Source organism: Myxocyprinus asiaticus, chromosome 11 (genome assembly GCF_019703515.2).
Source record: "Myxocyprinus asiaticus isolate MX2 ecotype Aquarium Trade chromosome 11, UBuf_Myxa_2, whole genome shotgun sequence".
In the NCBI taxonomy this organism is placed as follows: Eukaryota; Metazoa; Chordata; class Actinopteri; order Cypriniformes; family Catostomidae; genus Myxocyprinus; species Myxocyprinus asiaticus.
The window spans coordinates 46,788,058-46,809,823 of NC_059354.1; the positions used below are offsets into that span (position 1 = coordinate 46,788,058).

Below are 21,766 nucleotides of genomic sequence, written 5' to 3' on the forward strand. Positions count from 1 at the left end.
TCGCGGAGAGTAGCATGAGCCTCCACATGCTGTGAGTCTCCGTGGTGTCATGTGCAGCGAGCCACGTGATAAGATGCGCGGATTGACTATCTCAGAAGCGGAGGCAACTGAGGCTTGTCCTCCGCCACCCGGATTGAGGTGAGTAACCGCGCCACCACGAGGACCTTGTAAGTAGTGGGAATTGGGCATTCCAAATAGGGGAGAAAAGGGGATAACATTGTTTTTTTTTTTTAAAGGTATCACATGAACGTATTTTAGAAGAACACATTTTTATCTTGCATTCATCTCAAATGTCTTCAATAGCTTTGTAAATTGTATATATTTATTGTGTACCCTGTGCTTGCCATGTGAATATCCTTGTTGCTGACATGGCGTTAAAAGTTAATAAACAAACAAACTATCCTACAGGACAGTGGAACAGAGCATTCAATCATTCAAGTAAAAAAATTTAATTGAAAACAGCAAATGAATGGTCGCTTTTAGTGTTACATGATAACATACTGTCAAAAGAATAGTTCTTATTTTTGTCAAGTCTAAAACCTGAATATTTTTTTTTTTTATTCAAAGTCTATTCTAACCAAACATACAGTAGGTAGTACTCATTTAACATATGTTGATGAGAATCTGTAGGTTACTTACTGTGCTAACTTCACAGCATCTCTTATAAAACATAATATTTTCCTACCTAATCTGTCACGTACTACTGACTATGGCAAAAAGTAGCAATTCTTCTGTAGTAGACCGTTATAGTACAACGTCAGGAAGAAGCGAGCTCCAAGTTATGCATGTGCACAAGAACACAGAACACCGTAGCCGTCCTGTCGGCAGCTGTTACTTAAAGTCCCTATTTAGAAAACAAACCCTCAAACTTTAAAAACAATTTAAAACTATAACGTCAAATTTCCAATTCAGCCCATGTTGTATTCATTATTACATTGGCTTGACAAAGCCAACATACTGTTATTCTCCTTTGCGTCCAAACCGCACACTTCTGCCCTATTCTGTCATTTTGCAGTATAAGTAGTGTGAATAGTATATTAACATTGAAAATGCAACAAAAAGAAGTAAAACTCTAGTAAAATTAAGTATTTCATTTAGGATGATGCTACACTGCATGGCTGAGTGCATAGTGTATATTGTAAGTGCATACTGTATAGTGTGTCCCAAAATTATTAATTGGAACTCCTTCTAGAGCTTTCAAGCTTCACGCACCAAACTTTGTACAGACCTTTAGACTGTTCTGACTTAAGGTGGTCGCACACCAGGCGAGAAGCGCCACATCGCGTTGTGGCTAGGACACGGCACAGGTATCAAACACAGGGCACGTCGATGGGGTTCACATGGCAGACGGTACACACAAAAGTTAGCAAGGTTTTTTTCTTCTTAAAGAATGAACCAGGCTAGAGTAAATAATATATGTCCATTGATAAAGATTTGGGTCGAATTTAATGGAAAATATTCGAGTTGCATCCATGGCGCAGCAGAAATTTGAACAGACTCCGGAGTCGTAGGTGGGCGCAACCGACAGACGCCGAGTGGCGGCGGCAGTGTGCGTACATTCATGGAAAACAATTGTTTCGAATTTTAGAACGCTCCATGTCGTTCGCTAGACGCGTCCGTTGTGCAACTCCCTTTAGTGTGCTGTCTTTTCTAACTAATCAGAGTTGCAGTTTTTTTCACAGCGGATGGTCAAATATTGGAAAAATCCCGTAGACTAACACGACGGAATGTTAAAATGGGCCAAGATTATTCAAACTATCAAAAAATTCAAATATTCAAATGTAAACAAAACCAAACAAGGCTATCAATATGCTTTAAAGATGCTGTAAGCGATTTTAGTTTTCTGAAGCTTTCAAGTGGCTGAGCTGTTGAATTAACCACGCCCCCTCATTTCAAAACTCCGCCCTCCAAAGATAATTTTGAGAGCAAAACTGAGCAAAAAAGCAGTATTGTTTGTTCCTTTGGCTGTCAAATTTAACAGTGGCACAATAGCGCCCTCAACTAACAAACATTTAGAGTCATAGCCTTACTGATCTGCTTCAAATACTACACTGAGAACGATTGACAGATGAAAATGATTGACAGATGAAAAGCATTAATGTCCGCGGACACATTTTTATTTGCTGTTTACAAAGTCTACAGCTGTCATAGAGACAGGTGAGATATCTCAGGACACTTATTTCAGGGAATAGGAACATTTTTTGCATACTTTTCCATGAAAAAATTGCTTACAGCACCTTTAAGACTCTCTCTCTCTCTCTCTCTCCCTCCCTCTCTCTCTCTCACTTGTCTTTCTTTTTCTTCCTATCTAGCTTTTTAGCTTTTTAAACTTTCATGCTAGGCTTTGACAAGCCAACACGAAAGTGTTTCTTGACAAACCTACTATACCATACCTACCTAGCTTTATATTATTGGGTCTATGCTGGCCATTATTAAATACATTTAGTGTTTGATTTAAATGTATTTTGTTTACTTTTTTGTGATAAACAATGCTGGTACTGCTTCTCACCTCTTGATGTCTAATGTTGAAATGTGGTCCTGATGCAAAACCAGTTGATTGCCACTTATTTAACCAGCCTTGTCTGTTTCTACTGTAGTGAAAAATCCCTGTGCGGTCAGTAATGGAGGCTGTTCTCACCTGTGTCTCCTGCGAGCTGGGGGTCAAGGGTACACCTGCGAGTGCCCTGACCACTTCCTGACCATGCAGATAGGGGCCGTGGCCCACTGTCTGCCCATGTGTTCCAGCACGCAGTACAGATGCGCAGACAACGAACGGTTAGTGTCTTCATGCTATTTTCACACCTGCTTAGTAAATGGAAGAGATTGTAAGTCTATCCCTCACAGCCTCATTTTCATTCCCACCAAAATTAAAAATGGTGCTATTTTGAGAAAAGTCCATAAGATAGCAATACTGCCACAACTTTGTGACTGTCTCTACGTTTTGTTTCTCCTCAAAGCTGCATCCCAATCTGGCGGAAGTGTGATGGGCAGCGAGACTGCAGAGATGGCTCGGACGAAGCTTCAGCGTGTCCTGTCCGACACTGCAGACTGGGACAGTTCCAGTGTAATGATGGGAACTGCACCAGCCCACACTTCCTGTGTAACTCGAATCAGGACTGCCCCGATGGATCAGATGAAGACATTGTGCTGTGTGGTATGTGGTAAATTCAAGGAATTTTCCGGGTTCAAGTTAAGCTCAGCAGCGTTTGTGGCAAAATGTTGATTAGCATACCAAAAAAATGTTTTCGACTCATCCCTTGAGTAAAAAAAAACGGTTACAGTGAGGCACTTAACATGAAACATTGTACATGTTAACATGATTTTAATGGGATAAAGTCACTTTCTATACTTATCTGTGTAAAGTTATATCCAATACCAGGATTACAAGGTTTCATTGTCATGATTGCATATAACTTAACACAGATAAGGTTAGTTAGCAAGTTTAGCACACTAAAATCATATTAAAATATATAATGTTTATGACTTGTGGCTATACTTTTGAAATGATGTGTATTTTATTGTTTATGGACTGGCCCAATTCACTTCCATTGTAAGTGCTTTGCTGTAACTACAATGTTTTTTTTTTTTTTTCTTTTTCTTTTCTTTTAAATAAAGAAGGGATGAATTGAAATAATTTTTTGTGGAAATCAACATTATGCCACAAATGCTGTTAATTTAAAATTAAAAATTAAAAATGACTGCATTTTTTTATCTGAAACTTGGCTACAACAACGTTTGGTCAAAATAATGTTTCCCGTATTGGAAAACGATTTTTTATTTTACTTTTTTTTTTTTTTTATGTATGAATGTTGGTTTGCGCATGTACAAATGTTTGTCATGCCAATAAAGCATATGTAAAGACCAAATACATAATTCTAGAGATATATATATTGAGTATTATCAAAAGGTTGAAAAATATTTTTTATTTATTTATTTTTTATCCCCTTTTCTCCCAATTTGGAATGCCCAATTCCCACTACTTAGTAGGTCCTCGTGGTGGTGCAGAGGACAAGTCTCAGTTGCCTCCGCTTCTGAGACTGCCAGTCCGCGCATCTTATCATGTGACTCGCTGTGCATGACACCGCGGAGACTCCGCATGTGGAGGCTCATGCTACTCTCTGCGATCCACGCACAACTTACCGCACACCCCATTGAGTGCGAGAACCACGAGGAGGTTACCCCATGTGACTCTACCCTCCCTAGCAACCGGGCCAATTTAGTTGCTTAGGAGACCTGGCTGGAGTCACTCAGCACACCCTGGATTCAAACTCGAGATTTCAGGGGTGGTAGTAAAAGGTTAAAAATTATTGAGATATAATTTTTTAGGCAAATGTGTGAAATTCCAAGCAACACCTCTAAAATTGTTGAAGTGTGAGGTTTGTGGCTAAATTGCATTTAGAAATGCCTCTTCTTCTCTATATGCCATCAGCTACACATCAGTGTGAGTCGCATCAGTGGCAGTGTGCCAACAAGCGCTGTATCTCTGAGGCATGGCAGTGTGACGGCGAGAATGACTGTGGCGACGGCTCAGATGAGGATCCTGCAAACTGCTCCAGCAGAACCTGCCGACCCGGACAGTTTAAGTGTCGGAACGGCCGTTGCATCCCACAGAGCTGGAAATGCGATGTGGATGATGATTGTGGAGACAATTCTGACGAGCCCATCAATGAATGCAGTGAGTGCCTGGCTCATTAACACATAGCGGTTGTTGAGTATTAATAGTTTAGTAATTTTGTCATTCCAAACCCTTTAAGCTGTTTTTTATCTATTGAACACAAAAGGTTTGCAAAAATTCTCCTTGTTTTCAATAGTTCCTACTGATCATGTCTGTCAAGCTCAAAATGGACAAAAAACTTCCATAAAAGTATCATAAATGTAGTCTGAGCCTTCTAAGCAGTGATTCCAACCGGGGGTATGTAAGCATTAATTCTAACCAAACATAGCAGAGATGTGCTAAAGAAACTCTCTTGAAACTCTCACCTAATATGCGCCCACTGGCTGAACTGATCTTTTATCTGGATTTTGTTCCTGTTCCTCACACAGAACTATCATATGTCTTCAGAAGATTCATTGTAATATAGAAAGTATGGACTACTTTTAGAGTGCTTTTATGGTATATTTGTGTTCTTTTAGGAGCTTTCCTTTGGGCGTATTATTCCTTTTAATAATCTGCTGCAATGATTTTTGTAAATTGCTTGCTTTTTGTGATTTAGTATGTTTTTAAACATTATATTATTGTCATTTAAAATTACTGTGTGAGCCGTATGTTGGCCAGCTGCAGTATTGAACAAATAGAAATCTCTTGCAGTATTTGTCAATGTTGTTGATCAGTTACACTTCGTCAGTTGCAGTGGGTTCAGCATACAGATGTGACAACCACACAGAGTTTGACTGCAGAACAAACTATCGCTGTGTTCCTCTGTGGGCCGTGTGCAACGGGCACAATGACTGCAGAGACAACAGTGACGAACAGAACTGTGGTGAGCAAACCAGCCATCATAAACCAATGACAAAACAAGAGCAGAGAACTTGACTGGTCTTTACCACTTTTATTCAGGAACAGCAGTGCTTGCAATAGACATTTATCACTTACTGTAAACAGTGGGTAGTGATCCATTTCTAAGAAGATGGTGTTCAACCAATAATTTTCTGAAGGTCCCAGAATGAAAAACTTTTATTTAGCAGGGTTATATCGTGAGGATGAATTCGTCTTCATATTATGAATCTAAAGTAATTTTCTTGATATAAGAGCATATCGTGAAAACTATTATATTATTTCTAATGCCAAAAGGAAAATGAGATGTTTTAATTAACCCTTAAATGCATGGCCGTTTTGCCGAACATACCTCGGGTCTTTTGCGACCCAACACTTGCATCTATCACAAATGGATCTACAAAATGCCCAGATAGTGTAACATTTTCAAAGCATTTTCAAGACAAATAGAAAATAATAGAATATATTATATTGTGTTAGATTTTGGTGTTTTATTTTTTGTATATTAAAGACGTGATGCAACATATGATTCATTACTTTCACACTGAAATTTCATGAGACGCAACTGGCTGTTAAACACATATTGAGCTACACAACACATTATCTACACATATGTATTTTCTCAGGTACTTATTTAGTCTAAATACACATACAAATCAGGGAATTTCAGTAATACACCTAATGACAATAGCCATATCTTACTGTGCATGTTTTACACTTGCTATAGTTCAATTCCGCATTGCTGCTTTGTCAGATAGCAATGTCAAATTCAAATCAATTCAATCACTGAAACAACAGCGCCACCTTGAGTAACAAATAACATGAATAAATGTGTGTGCATGCAAATGGGATACTGATAATTCACCACAAAAATCGGCATGATAGAGTAGTAATTTGTATGAATATGGCCCTCATTTGTCTTGCTATAAACAAAGAATTAGATATCTTGTGATAGTAAACTTTTTTTTTTTTTGTGTGTGTGGATTTTTTCTCCCCAATTTGGAATGCCCAATTCCCAATGCGCTCTAAGTTCTCGTGGTGGCATAGTGACGCGCCTCAATCCGGGTGGCGGAGGACGAATCTCAGTTGTCTCTGCGTCTGAGACTGTCAGTCCGTGCATCTTATCACGTGGCTTGTTGAGCGCATTACCGCGGAGACCTAGAGCGTGTGGAGGCCCACGCTATTCTCCGCGGCATCCACGCTCAACTCACCATGCGCCCCACCGAGAGCGAGAACCACATTATAGCGACCGCAAGGAGGTTAACCCAACGTGACTCTACACACCCTAGCAACCGGGCCAATTGGTTGCTTAGGAAGCCTGACTGGAGTCACTCAGCACGCCCTGGATTCGAACTTGTGACTCCTTGTGATAGTAAACTTAAATAAGTATGAAATAATCATAAAAATATGATTAAAAGAAGTGGTAAAATTATATTGTGACACAATTACATATCTCTGGTCACTAAAGACCCTATACACTTTTGGTAATTAAACAATTAGGCATTTTTTTTATTGTTAGATGATTCATAAGAGAAAGGTTGAGAAATACTAAAGAAGTTGGGGCATAACTCCAAAAATGGATAAGGTGGAAGGAGGTCCCGGGTCACTAAAGACTTGAGGTATGCATTTAAGTGTTAATATCGTGGTTTGTCTTCTCAATAAAATGGGGATGGATACTGCCTCACTTTATAGCTTAAAACAGGACCCAAAAGTATCATAAAAGTAGTCCATGAAACTCCTGCATCATATTCCAAGTCTTCTGAAGGCATTCAATAGGAGGGCGTTTACATAGTCTTAAAGGCGCAGCAGCATAAAAATAAGCCGTTTCACTAAGGTCAGAGAAAGGGTGTAAAATTAATTAAAACTTAATTAGACTGTTTGTGGTGCAAACCCCTTAATTAATATCTTAAATGGACCTCAGCCAGGGGAAAACAAAACAAAAATTCAAGTATGAAATGACCCTTATAATTTCAGTAAAATCATACCAGAGCCAGAAACCCCAAAACATGGAGAATAATGTTAGTGAACCCATTATCAGTGATGTTATATAATGGTGTTGTGTTGAAATCGTATGAGTGTTGATTAAAAGGATGAGGAGTTATCCGTCCTCTCACACGTCAGCGATACATTAGTGAGAGTAGCTCAGACTCACTCTGATGGACGGGCCCTCACTGACCTCTCACCTTATGCACTCCTCCTGTCTGTGGCCACAGCACAGATTTATGGACTGTGTGTGTGTGTGTGTGTGTGTGTGTGTGTGTGTGTGTGTGTGTGAGTTTCTTAGGTATGTTTGTGTCAGGCACCATTTTGGTTGTGTCTGCCTATGTGCGGGTGTGATTATACATATTTGTGTTTTTGGTCATGTATGCACAGCATGTGCAGAACGTCTCAGTAAGAATTGTAGACTATCCAATTTCACCCAGTTTTACTCTTACGCTCTGTGATCTGACTGATGTACACAAACACACACATGTAGCCCCAGTTTTCCGTCTTATCAGCTCACCCTCGCACCATTAGTGCGCACCATTAGTGCCGGACTCAAGATGGCGCCGAGTATGGCTGCTGCGTTGCGAGCTCCGACACAACATAGCAATGGTTTGTTTGTTTTGTTTACAATTCTTATGTTTTTTGTCTTGGATGTTGTCTGCCTTATTGTCTACGACAGACAAACACTTTTGGACATTGGTTCAGCGATCTCACACCGAAAACCGGACTTCACATTCCTCAATGCCGACCCGCTGTTTACAAACACGCAAGCGGAGCCCTTTGTCTGGGCAGCACGGCCGCGGAAACGCAGGAGGAAAAGGGGAAACAGAGCCGGCGTTCTCATCAGAGTAAGACGCCGCGCAAATCGACCCCCGCTACCCACTATTCTACTGGCAAATGTTCAGTCTCTGCATAACAAGCTCTGCGAGCTGAAAGCGCGGATCTCTTTCCAATGAGAGACGAGGGACTGCTGCATTATCTGCCTTACGGAAACTTGGATGTCTGCGGAGATTCCAGACTCAGCCATTGAACCCGCGGGGTTCTCCATGCTCCGAGCGGACAGAGCGAAAGACCTCTCAGGTAAAACTAGAGGAGGTGGTGTATGTTTTATGATCAACAAATCCTGGTGTGATCAGAGGAACGTACATTCCATCAAGTCTTTCTGTTCTCCTGATCTGGAATTTCTTATGCTTCTGTGTCGACCATTCTGGCTACCGAGGGAATTCACAGCGGTCATTATCACTGCTGTGTACATTCCCCCACAAGCCGACACAGACCGGGCACTCAAGGAACTGTATGGGAGTATAAGTGAGCAGGAAACCGCGCACCCTGAGGCCGCGTTCATTGTGATCGGGGACTTTAATAAAGCCAGTTTAAAATCAGTCGCACCAAAATATCACCAGCACATTAGTTTCAACACACGAGGGGACCGGGTTTTGGACCATTGCTATTCTCCGTTCCGGGATGGCTACAAATCCCTCCCCCGTCCACCATTTGGCAAATCGGACCACTCCTCCATTCTGCTTCTGCCCGCTTACAGGCAGAAATTGAAACAGGAAGCACCCACCCTCAGAACGATCCACTGCTGGTCGGACCAATCAGACTCTACGCTACAAGACTGTTTTGATCGCACGGACTGGGAGATGTTCCGGTCCGCCTCTGATGACGACATCGAGCTTTACGCTGATAGCGTAATGTGTTTCATCAGAACGTGCGTAGAGGAAGTGATTCCGACCAGAACTGTGCGAATCTATCCGAATCAGAAGCCGTGTATCAATAGCGATGTTCGCGCGGCACTTAATGTGCGGACCTCCGCTTTTAATTCCGGGAACGCGGAGGAGCATAAACAAGCCAGTTATGCCCTCCGAAAAACTATCAAAACAGCAAAACGCCAGTACAGGAGCAAGATTGAAGGACAGTTTAACACCACCAACTCTAGAAGCATGTGGCAGGGAATTAACATCATCACGGACTTTAAAGGGAATAAAAACTCCGCCATGAACACCGCTGCCTCTCTACCGGATGAGCTAAATACTTTTTATGCTCATTTCGAGGGAAATAACACCGACCTCGCGGAGAGAGCTCTCGCGGCTGAAGCTACAGAGGTTAGTTCACTCTCCGTCTCTGTAGCGGATGTAACCCGATCCTTCCGACGGGTGAATATCCGCAAAGCCGCGGGTCCAGACGGCATTCCGGGCCGTGTCATCAGAGCGTGCGGGAACCAGCTGGCTGGTGTTTTTACGGACATTTTCAACCTTTCCCTCTCTTTGTCTGTAGTCCCCACATGCTTTAAAACATCCACCATTGTGCCTGTTCCAAAACAATCAAAAATAACGTGTTTAAATGACTGGCGTCCTGTTGCTCTGACCCCCATCATCAGCAAATGTTTTGAGAGACTAATCAGAGATTACATCTGCTCTGTATTACCACTCAATCTTGACCCGCTGCAGTTTGCTTACCGCAACAACCGCTCCACTGATGATGCCATTGCATCTACAATACACACTGCTCTCTCCCACCTGGAAAAAAAGAACACTTATGTGAGAATGTTGTTTGTAGACTACAGCTCAGCATTCAACACCATAGTGCCCTCCAAGCTAGATGAGAAACTCCGGGCTCAGGGCTTAAACAGCTCGCTGTGCAGCTGGATCCTGGACTTCCTGTCAAGCAGACACCAGGTGGTTAGAATAGACAGCAACATCTCCTCATCACTGACCCTCAACACTGGAGCCCCGCAGGGCTGTGTTCTCAGCCCACTACTGTATTCCCTGTACACACATGACTGTGTGGCAACACATAACTCCAGTGCCATCATTAAGTTTGCTGATGACACGACGGTGGTAGGTCTGATCACTGACAATGATGAAACAGCCTACAGAGAGGAGGTGCACACTCTGACACGCTGGTGTCAGGAGCACAACTTCTCCCTCAACGTCAGTAAGACAAAGGAGCTTGTGGTGGACTTCAGAAGAAAAGACAGAGAACACAGTCCAATCACCATCAATGGAGCACCAGTGGAGAGAGTCAGCAGCTTCAAGTTCCTGGGTGTCCACATCACTGAGGAACTCACATGGTCCGTCCACACTGAAGTCGTTGTGAAGAAGGCTCATCAGCGCCTCTTCTTCCTGAGATGGCTGAGGAAGTTTGGAATGAACCGCCACATCCTCGCACGGTTCTACACCTGCACTGTGGAGAGCATCCTGACTGGCTGTATCTCCGCCTGGTACGGCAATAGCACCGCCCACAACCGCAAAGCACTGCAAAGGGTGGTGCGAACTGCCAAACACATCATCGGAGGTGAGCTTCCCTCCCTCCAGGAAATATATACAAGGCGGTGTGTGAAAAAAGCTCGGAGGATCATCAGAGACTCCAGCCACCCGAGCCATGGGCTGTTCTCACTGCTACCATCAGGTAGGCGGTATCGCAGCATCAGGACCCGCACCAGCCGACTCCATGATAGCTTCTTCCCCCAAGCAATCAGACTTCTGAACTCTTGATCTCCCACGATCAAAATACATCAGCCCTGCACTTTATTACTCTTATATCTCACACCGGACTGTCATAAATTATATTACTGTTATTATATTATGTCTCTCTTAACAACTGACTATCAACCGACAGCCTGAATGTCAATACAGTACAATACTGTACATTCTATATATATATATATATATATATATATATATATATATATATATATATATATATACTTTTTTTATATATATTTTAATGTTTAATTTTTATTGAATAATGTGTATCTATATAGTATCTATATAGTAAAAAACAAAAAAAACAAAAACAGCATATTGTATACTGTACAGTGTATGTTATTATTTGTATATTGTTGAGTGTAATTATGTGTATAACAGATGTTTAAATTGTGTTGTGTTAATTTGATGTTTTAAGTTGTGTAATTATGTATAACAGATGTTTAAATTGTGTTGTGTTAATTTGATGTTTTAAGTTGAGTGTAATTATGGGAATAACAGATGCTTAAATTGTGTTGTGTTAATGTGATGTTTTAAGTTGAGTGTAATTATGTATAACATATGTTTAAATTGTGTTGTGTTAATTTGATGTTATTGTAAATTGGTATATGTCTCATCACTGTCACGACTGCTGTGTTGATCGGAACTGCACCCAAGAATTTCACACACCATTGCACTTGTGTATATGGCTGTGTGACAATAAATGTGATTTGATTTGATTTGATTTGATCCTGCACAGAGAGGAGAGATCGCCCTAATCTGAGTGCAAGTATGTACCGGCCGGGCCAGGTGGGGCACCTCTGTTCTCTTTTTATTGTCATCTCTCCCTTGTATCTAGTCTGACTCAGTGTCTGTAGGGATGTCTATACTCCCTTTCCCCGAAACTGATCCTGAATGTAAATAAGTACAGGATTTGTTTCTCTTCAAAGCTCTGTGCTATAGTTATCATTGTGTCTTCATTACACCGCTCTAAAGAAGGTGCTGAAGAATGTATATAAATCCCAAGTGTATATTAGCGGCTGCTTCCCTCACACCGGTGACGATTCTTAAGGCATCCCTCCACCTCCCCATCTCCACCTTTTATAATTTTATAACGCCTATACCAATTAGGCTATTATTTAAAATTGTCTTTATATTTCTTGCTTTAGTCAAAAAATCCAGGGGGTTGGGGGGGATCTCAGAGCTCAAGCCCAGTCCTGTTGCTGTTAATAAACTTAATGAAATAAAAAATATCGAAAATATAAAAATTCAGAAAGGTTTGTTTAAGGGGTTAGGTTTAAAATTAGGGCTATATATAGTTGTTGTACATGTGAAAACACAAAATGTTGTGTGTGGTGTTTGCAGAAGAGTTGACCTGTAAGCCGGTGGGTGATTTCCGCTGTGATAACCATCAGTGCATACCCCTGCGCTGGCGCTGCGATGGAGAAAATGACTGTGGTGACGGATCAGACGAACGCAAATGCAGTGAGTACCAACATTCTGAGCTCTTCATAGTTATAGTATTCGGTCAGTTCACTTTAAAAAAACAAAAAACAACAATTTCAACTAACAGTGAGTAATCAAATTCTTTCCATTTAAAATGTTAGTTCACTCAAAATCATTTGGAACACAAAAATCTCAGTGCTTAATCAATGTTATATGCTTCTGTTGAAGCCATGAGTCTGCATTATTTCAATACTTTATAAAAAAAAATGTTTAATAGCAGAATTTTCTTTGTGAAGAACCCCACGATGTACCAATCAGAGAATCATAGCAAACCAGGGCAAAAGAGCCCAACAGCGACCGCCCACTTCCATGACACACTGTGAATGACGCAATTGAGTCGGTCTCCCTACACTCTCAAACTACTTATATATTTGCATAAATCTGAATATTTTGCAATACACCTAAAACATATTGTTTCTATACTTATAAAAAACAACTTTAAATTAGAGCTGTCAATCACTTTTTTTAATCGGATTAATATAATGATATGCAGATTAATTAATCGCATACCAGTGTTTACTGAGAAAGGTCCCCAAATAAAGGTAATTTAGAATCATTAAAATAATTATAAATATAATTGTGGCAGGGCGGAGGGAGGGGCCGTGCCATGACGCTGCACACCCGGCCCCTAATCAGGCTGATCAAGCCCTCGAGAGGCATAAAGGCGACCGGAGGCAGTAGTTCGAGAGAGAGGGAACGACAGGCAGCTGCCCTGTATGTGTTTGTGTTTGTCTTTTTGTTTAAGTTAACCATTAAATATTATTTATATTGTTAAGCCGGTTCTCGCCTCCTCATTTCCCTTTTACCTCGTTACAATAATATAAAGACCTAATTCAAATAATTCAAATACATTACATCATATTGTAGCAACAGACAAGTAAAGCATTTAGATAATACAAAAAGTGGCTTTAAAGTCAAAATATTGTTTTTCATTTCCATTTCATTGAACGTATTATTGGCCTACCTCCCTCTGCTCTTCTTTTAATTGTTGTTTTTTGCGCTCGTGCGTCAGACGGACACTTTTGGTGCGTCTCACTTTGGTTGAATCACGTCTCACTAGTTTTCAGCAACTCTAGCCAAAAGCGCTGAGTTTTTAGGACAGTGTGCCAAGTAGAAAGATGTGTCTCAAGATCCCAGCTTGGTCCAGCTGTCGTCTTTAAGCACAAAAGCACGTCTGTGGAAGGCTGAGCTTCCTGTTGTTGGTTTGACGAGGTGTGTTGCCTGTACAGCTGGAGTGCTGACTGCCCCCTACTGCATCAAGAATTCTAAACTTGAATTGCTCCAATAGTAGGAACATTCCTTATTAGGGAATTTATGTACAGGATGGGGGCATGATTAATTTTCATATACTGTAATTAATCGGACTAATGACGCTTTAAATTGTCAGCTGTAAAAAATAGTTTTTATTTGTAGAAATTTTGGTGAAGAACTGCACAACCCATGATTCTCAAGAGGAAGATTCACCAATCGGAGAATCACAGCAAAAGAGCCCTGCAGTGATCGCCCACTTCCATGATGCTTTGTTAATGACACAATCATTTTTATTTAATTTTTTACAAATATTTTGCAATAAACGTTAAATAAATTGTTTCCAAAAACATTAAATCAGTAGTTTTATATTTTTCCATTGTTTTTAATTTGATTGCATCATTCGCAGTGCTTTATGGGATTGTAGTTCATTCACTCATTAAAGACTTTAAGTACTCAAAAGACTTTAAGTCTTTTGTCTTTTTGTCCAATCCTTTTTTTTTTTTTTGCTTCAAATCAAAGTTTGTAATGTTGTTGTGATTCACCTCGGCGCTGGTTTTTTGGTTCATGGCTTAGAACTCTTATGAAGTACTTTATGAAATCACTATGGATAAATAAATGAGAAACACTCTTGAACCAAGATGGCTGAAAATAGTGGGCAGGGTTGCGTTCTATCAAGGAGAATAAATTAGAAAGACAGAGAAAGCAGAGGAGACGGCAGCCCTCCTTTATCATGGCACGATGGCAGACAAGGTGCTGTGAGGAGCATTAGTTTGACAAATGGTCTTTGATAAGACTTCATGCTGCATGTTGAAATAAGCCCTAATATTTTCAGCACTTTTCTCCTCCTTGCAGAGGAACTGCAGGGGTGGTAAGCGCAGGTCACTCCTCTAATAAATTCAGCTATGAACTCACCTCTGAAAAATGGCCCTTTAAACAGAGGGGCTCTCGGCAACTTTAGCGAGCTATGAAAAACATCCCTTAGCTACTCAGATAACACTCTGATCTTGTGACAGTGAAGTGCAGCTTAATCACCACCCTTATCTGTGTCAGATGCTCATTGTGTTTTCGTGATTTAATAAAGCAGCTCCGGTGGTACACCTACTTCATTTTGTTAGTCTAAGTGTTGTGCTACGTGGGATTTTAAAGACTTTGTTATGCACTTCTGAAGAAGAATCTATGTCTGGTTTGTCAGCTTGTATTTGTATGAATTCTGATTGGATAAGCGGCATTCAAAGTGTCTTTATGTTTGGTTTTGTGTGTGAATGACATGCTGCTTATGTATCCTCAGCCCCTCGTCCATGCACAGAGAGCGAGTACCGCTGTGACAACCTGCACTGCATTCCTGATCGCTGGGTTTGTGACCATGACAACGACTGTGAGGACAATTCTGACGAGAGGGACTGTGGTGAGTGAAAGAAAAGAAAAGACAAACAGGCTAAGGAAGCAAAGGCAATCAAAAGAGGGACAGAGAAAAAGAGCAACTGGTACTTTTGCACACATAGGGTATAAACCAGCCCATCTGGGACCAACAATCATGCCACGCTCCAAATCACTGAGATAATTTTTTTCCCCATTCTGATGGTTGATGTGAACATTAACTGAAGCTTCTGACCCATATCTGTATGATTTTATGCACTGCACTGCTGCCACACGATTGGCTGATTAGATAATCGCATGGATGATTGTTGGTGCCAGACGGGCTGGTTTGAGTATTTCTGTAACTGCTGATCTCCTGGGATTTTCACACACAAGAGTCTCTAGAATTTACTCAGAATGGTGCCAAAAACAAAAAAACATTCAGTGAGAGGCAGTTCTGTGGACGGAAATGTCTTGTTGATTAGAGAGGTCGACAGAGAATGGCCAGACAGGTTTGAACTGACAAAGTCTACGGTAACTCAGATAACCACTCTGTACAATTGTGGTGAGAAGAATATCATCTCAGAATGCTATTCTGAGACATGGGTTGACGCTGTTTTGGCAGCACCAGGGGGACCAACACATCATTAGGCAGGTGGTTTTAATGTTGTGGCTGATCGGTGTAAACTAGCAGAATTTACTTTTTTTATTTATTTTATTTTTATTTTTTTATTTCATGCACTTTAGTTTAAAATGGAATGCTCTTTTTTTTTTTTTAACAGCTAGGAATACTCTTTGAATTAATATAACAGTGATATTTGAAGGCATTTGTGTGGCTGAATACTAACAAGAAGTGTGTGTCATTCATTCTCTGTGGAGTATTGAGAGAGAGAGACTGGCTGCAGCGATTAAGCCAGCGTGCTTCATTGTTTTTGTCAAATGTGTTTCAGAGCTGCGGACGTGTCACCCGGGTTACTTCCAGTGCGGGAGCGGTCACTGCATTGCTGAGCGCTTCAAATGCGACGGCAACGCTGACTGTCTCGACTTTACCGACGAAAGTTCTTGTCGTGAGTGTGACATGTTTTATCTAATTAAATTCTCATAATGCTCATGTTTTTGTTGATCTGAGAATATTATTGGAAGACAGTTGTGGTTACATTGTAGAGTCAATAGGGTGTTGTGCACTTGTAACAGGGCTCCCACAGTAAGGTTAAACTTGGGAATTTTTCAGTTGTAATTTCCAAACATGGGAACGTTATAAAATGTAATTAAATCGTAAGATGTCATATAAGAGTGATTTTTCTAACTCTATTATATTTCATGCTATTTCAGCTAGAATTGCTCTGTCATTGCATATAGTATGAAAGCCAAACAAATATCTTAATATTTGACAATAACTCTTTTCTTTTAAGATTTAAAGGGATAGTTCACCCAAAAATGAAAATTCTCTTATCATTACTCACCCTCATGCACTCCCAGATGTGTATGACTTTCTTTCTTGTGCAGAACACAAATGAAGATTTTTTGAAGAATATCTCAGCTCTGTAGGTCCATACAATGCAAGTGAATGATGGCCAGAAATTTGAATCTCCAAAAAGCACAAAAAGGCAGCATTAAAGTAATCCATACAACTCCAGTGGTTTAATTCATGTCTTCAGAAGTGATATGATTGGTGTGGGTGAGAAACAGATAAATATGTATGTCCTTTTTTACTAGAAATCTCCAACTTTGACCAGCTTCTACCAGTATGTGGCGATATGCACTAAGAATGTGAACCGCCAAAAACAAAAGAAGGTGGAAATGGAGATTTATAGTAAAAAAGGACTTAAATATTGATCTGTTTCTCACCCACACTTATCATATCGCTTCTGAAGACATGGATTTAACCACAGGAGTCATATGGATTACTTTTATGCTGCCTTTATATGCTTTTTGGTGCTTCAAAGTTCTGGCCAACAATTCATTTGCATTGTATGGACCTGCAGAGCTGAGATATTTGTCTACAAATCTTCATTTTTGTTCTGCAGAAGAAAGTCACACGCATCTGCGATGGCATGAGAGTGAATAAATGATGAGAAAATGTTCATTTTTGAGTGAACTATTCCTCTGCTCCAAAATGAAGTCAGCTTGAAAGGGCGTTCACAACCCATTTTTACTTCCATATCTGACATATTTCTAAATGAAACAGGATATTCAACAAGTTAAAAAAAAGTAAGGCGGGACTTGATTTTATCCATTGGGAATGAATTGAATGGTGAAAATGGGTGTTGCATATCAGATTGGAGTCAGGTGGTTGGAGGAGAGGGGTTGAATAGTAAGTAGGCTTGGTAACAACATCTGAAAAGGAAAGTCATTTAAGAGTCACAGAAAGTTAATCCATTTTGATAAAAGATTGCAAAGACCAGAATTTTTCTTTAAAATACTATGTACCGATAAGACCAGGAATGTGTATCAAGAAAGTGAATAGGCTCTATTTTTAATGTTGATTGTGTTCATGTGTGTATTTCAGCCACATGGTACCCGAACAGCACGTATTGTCCACCGTTTCTGTTTGAATGTAAGAATCACGTGTGTGTACAGCAGCACTGGAGATGTGATGGAGATGATGACTGTGGAGACAATTCAGATGAGGAACTACACATCTGCTGTGAGACAAACACACATGCATCTTACACACAGCTCTAAAATTTAACTTGGTATTTTAGATATGCATAAGGTCCTTGTTTAATGCCTTTATTAATTACATTTCCTCGGATAAGTACAATTACACAAAAGTAAAGACGCACAAATGCACTCATACATAGATACTTTCAAATAGCACAGTTCACACAAATTCACTATTAGAGCCTTTTATAAAACACTTTCTTAACCCACATTTTGTGCGTTGTTTTCTCAGTGGACATCCCGTGTGATCCTCCTTTCCGATTCCGCTGTGATAACAACCGTTGCATCTACAGTCACGAACTCTGCAACTCTATAGATGACTGCGGTGATGGAACCGATGAGAGAGAGGAGCATTGTGAGTTCAAAGACGTTTGAAATGTGAATACTTTGTTCACCAGAGATGTTGTTCATATTCTTCTGTACTCATGAAGCTGAGGAGCATTAAGACATTTTGTTTTGTGTGAATGATTCCTCACAGGTGTGACCCCCACATATGGGCCGTGCTCTGCAGACGAGTATAAATGTGGGAACGGTCATTGCATTCCTCTGCAGTACGCCTGCGATGACTATGATGACTGTGAAGACCAGACGGATGAACTGGGCTGCTGTGAGTTCACAACACACGCAATGAGGATTTAAAAGCGATGTAGATGGAAAAACTTCCATTGCCCACCCTGCTGAAATGACTAGCATTGTATATGTTGTTTTGCACATTGGTTCCCAGCATTGCATGCTGGTTAACCAGCATCCCAGCATGCATTGTGTTTTGCTTGTGAACAGTATGACTTAGACCACCATTAGCCAGTTTAAAGGGATAGTTCACCCAAAAAGGAAAATTCTCTCATCATTTACTCACCCTCATGCCATCCCAGATGTGTCTGATTTTCTTTCTTCTGCAGAACAAAAATGAAGATTTTTAGAAGAGTATTTAAGCTCTGTAGGTCCATACAATGCAAGTGAATTGTAACCAGAACTTTGAAGCTCCAAAAAGCATAGAAAGGCTGCATAAAAGCTATCCATATGACTCCAGTGGTTTAATCCATGTCTTCTGAAGCGATCCAATCGGTTTTGGCTGAGAACAAACCAAAATATCTCCTTTTTTCACTGTACATCTTGCCATTGCAGTCTCTAGGCATGATTGTAATTTCAAGCTCGATTACACTTCCTAGCGCTTGACGCCTGCGCAGAGCACTAGATGGCACTAGCAAGCGTAACTGAGCTTGAAATCATGATCTCCAAAGAGAATGCTGATGTCAAGATTTATAGTGAAAAAGGAGTTACAATTTGGACTGTTCTCACCCAAAACCAGTTCAGAAGACATGGCAGAGTTGGTGCTAGGATGAAATATGTGGGGGGGCATGTGGAACTTAAGAGGGGGCCACATTTTGAGAATGTGCACACCCCCCCCCCCCCCATTTGTAATTTCTTTTTATTTTTATTGCTTCTATTGAAGAGACTTTTTCATGGGCAAACCGTTAATTATAAGCAGGGTAGTTTTATGTTTGAAGTTAGTTGTATATTCACCAATGGTGCGAAAGGGACCATCTGAAAAGTCCACCCACTGCACTAAAATGTTGGTGGTTTAAATGTGGTCAAAATGGTGGTGGTGGGGGGGGGGGCACAGTGGTCAAAATGCCATCCCCCCCAATCCCCCCCCCCCCCACACACACACACACATCTGGGTTGGCTTGAGGGTGAGTAAATGATGAGAGAATTTTCATTTTTGGTTGAACTATTCCTTTAAACCAGCCAGGACGAACATGGAATTCATTTTTCAGTAGAGTAACCAGCATTTATGGTATTTTACTGGGTTGTTAGGGCCACATCCTGTTTTTCTACACTATTTTAAAAAAGTGTAACATTTCTAACATTTGCCTTTCTCTCTGTTAGACTACAGCAGTGCGCGATCGTGTGCTGAGAATCTGTGTGAGCATAACTGCACGGATCTGACGGGCGGAGGTTTCATTTGCTCCTGTAGACCAGGATATAAACCCAACCCTCAGGACAAGAACACATGTGATGGTGCGTGACGTCATCTCAATTCTTTCATTATTACAAAACATCAACAGAAACTCCTGCAAGTGTTCCACTGCCTGATCTGACTATTTCAAAACCATCGTAGGGAAATATTCCAGTTTTTCTGTGTAGGGCTCTTATTGCGCGTTCCACCTTGCAGTGTTCCTTTTAACATTTGTTCTTGCTGAGCAAAATCTTTTTATTGTGCAGACTCTTTGGCCAATCCGATCGTTGCAGTGTTTACTTTGCCATTTCTTACAAAGAAATGCTAAAAAAAAAAAGCATCTAATTATTTTTATGCCATTTTGTTTGTCAAGAATTAAGAATTGTTCAATATTTTTCCTGGAAAGCAAGACAAAAATATCAGGTAACACTTTACAATAAGGTTTTATTTGTAAAAGTTAGTTAACAACATTTAATTAACAACATTATTTAAAGTGAACTACCAATGAACAAAACTGTTACAGAATTTATTAATCTTGCTTAATATTAATTTCACCAAATACTAATACATTTTTAAAATCAAAAGTTGTATATGTTAACATTAGTTAATGCACTAACTTACATTAACAATAAACAATTGTATTTTTATTAACAAAGATTAATAAATGCTGTAAAACAATATATTGTTCATTGTTAGTTCATGATACCTAATGCATTAACTAATGTTAACGAATGGAACCTTATTGTAAAGTGTTACCAAATATCAAATAATTTTGCAGTGTAATTGTACAGTACATTGGTTCCTTTCCTAGCTGACTAGTAGCTCAGTCAATGCACTGATCAATGTTTTTAAAGGGGTCATGGCATGAGGAATTACATTTTCCTTGAGTTCATTGTACTAAAAAAACACTATGTTTCAGAACTCAAAACTTCCTCCTCACTGCAAAAGAGCATTTGTTGAGACAAACAGAAAGCAGGTCAGTCAAGGCCAGAGAGCCAATCACAAAAGTGGGCATTTACTGTAGAGTCTTAAAGGAGAAGCAGCACCAAAACCGAGCGTTTCTGACAGAGGGTCAGAATGAGGGTGGAAAATGATAAGGTTTTACAAATATATGACTGTTTTTTGTGCAAAAAAAACTTTTACTAATATCAGAAGTGAACCTCAAAGAGGATACCGTATTTTTTGGAATATAAGGCCATGTGACTTATAGACCGAAATGACTTACTGTATATACATAATTTATACGTAACTGATGCCGGCTGGTCAAACACACGCACACCAAAACAGATGAAAACATCAGTCATGGAGATGGAATCTTCATGGAGCGCGTTTGACATCTGAACCTGTGAATGGAAGTCGGGCGGCTGCTGCCGGGTCCTAGTGCCTGTGTTCTGACAGTCTGTGCTACCTGCTCAGAATGTGGTACCAGCAACAGTGATATGTAAGGGGAGCCTGGGTAGCTCAGCGAGTACTGATGCTGACTACCACCCTTGGAGTCATGAGTTCGAATCCAGGGTGTGCTGAGTGATTCCAGCCAGGTCTCCTAAGCAACCAAATTGGCCCGGTTGCTAGGGAGGGTAGAGTCACATGGGGTAACCTCCTCGTGGTCGCTATAACGTGTGGTTCTCGCTCTTGGTGGGGCGCATGGTGAGTTGTGCGTGGATGCCGCGGAGAATAGCGTGAAGCCTCCACAGTTGTGCGCTACGTCTCTGCGGTAACGTGCTCAACAAGCCATGTGATAAGATGCGCAGATTGACGGTCTCAGACACGGATGCAACTGAGATTCGTCCTCTGCCACCCGGATTGAGGCGAGTCACTACGCCACCACGAGGACTTAGAGCACATTGAGAATTGGGCATTCCAAATTGGGGAGAAAAGAGGAGAAAAAAAAAAAAAAACTGTGATATGTAAAGTTAAAACATGGATGCTGGGAGGCATGGGAGAACATGTCGGTATGTACTACAACAGCATGAGATGTTAAAAACCTAGGTAGCACATCTTGTCACGCAGATAATACCTATCAGGATGTGCTACCAGCATAACTATCAGATAGTGTGATATGGTGTGAGGCTGTACTAAGCC

The 21,766-nt window shown here is 40.6% G+C and overlaps 2 protein-coding genes across 2 annotated transcripts in view; one reads left to right on the top strand and one right to left on the bottom strand.

Annotated features, from left to right (window-relative positions):
- Nucleotides 1-21,766, bottom strand: part of LOC127448416 (ceramide synthase 6-like) — a 427,716-nt gene that overhangs the window by 272,037 nt on the left and 133,913 nt on the right. The gene's annotated exons all lie outside the window — the stretch shown is intronic.
- LOC127448043 (low-density lipoprotein receptor-related protein 2-like) overlaps nt 1-21,766 on the top strand; it is a 124,436-nt gene that overhangs the window by 79,208 nt on the left and 23,462 nt on the right. Inside the window, exons 54-64 of the mRNA XM_051710302.1 lie at nt 2,598-2,775; nt 2,958-3,154; nt 4,430-4,675; nt 5,352-5,480; nt 12,313-12,432; nt 14,993-15,109; nt 16,011-16,127; nt 17,570-17,707; nt 17,957-18,079; nt 18,203-18,331; nt 19,615-19,746. Coding sequence (XP_051566262.1) covers nt 2,598-2,775; nt 2,958-3,154; nt 4,430-4,675; nt 5,352-5,480; nt 12,313-12,432; nt 14,993-15,109; nt 16,011-16,127; nt 17,570-17,707; nt 17,957-18,079; nt 18,203-18,331; nt 19,615-19,746 — 1,626 coding nt within the window. The remainder of the gene's footprint in view (nt 1-2,597; nt 2,776-2,957; nt 3,155-4,429; nt 4,676-5,351; nt 5,481-12,312; nt 12,433-14,992; nt 15,110-16,010; nt 16,128-17,569; nt 17,708-17,956; nt 18,080-18,202; nt 18,332-19,614; nt 19,747-21,766) is intronic.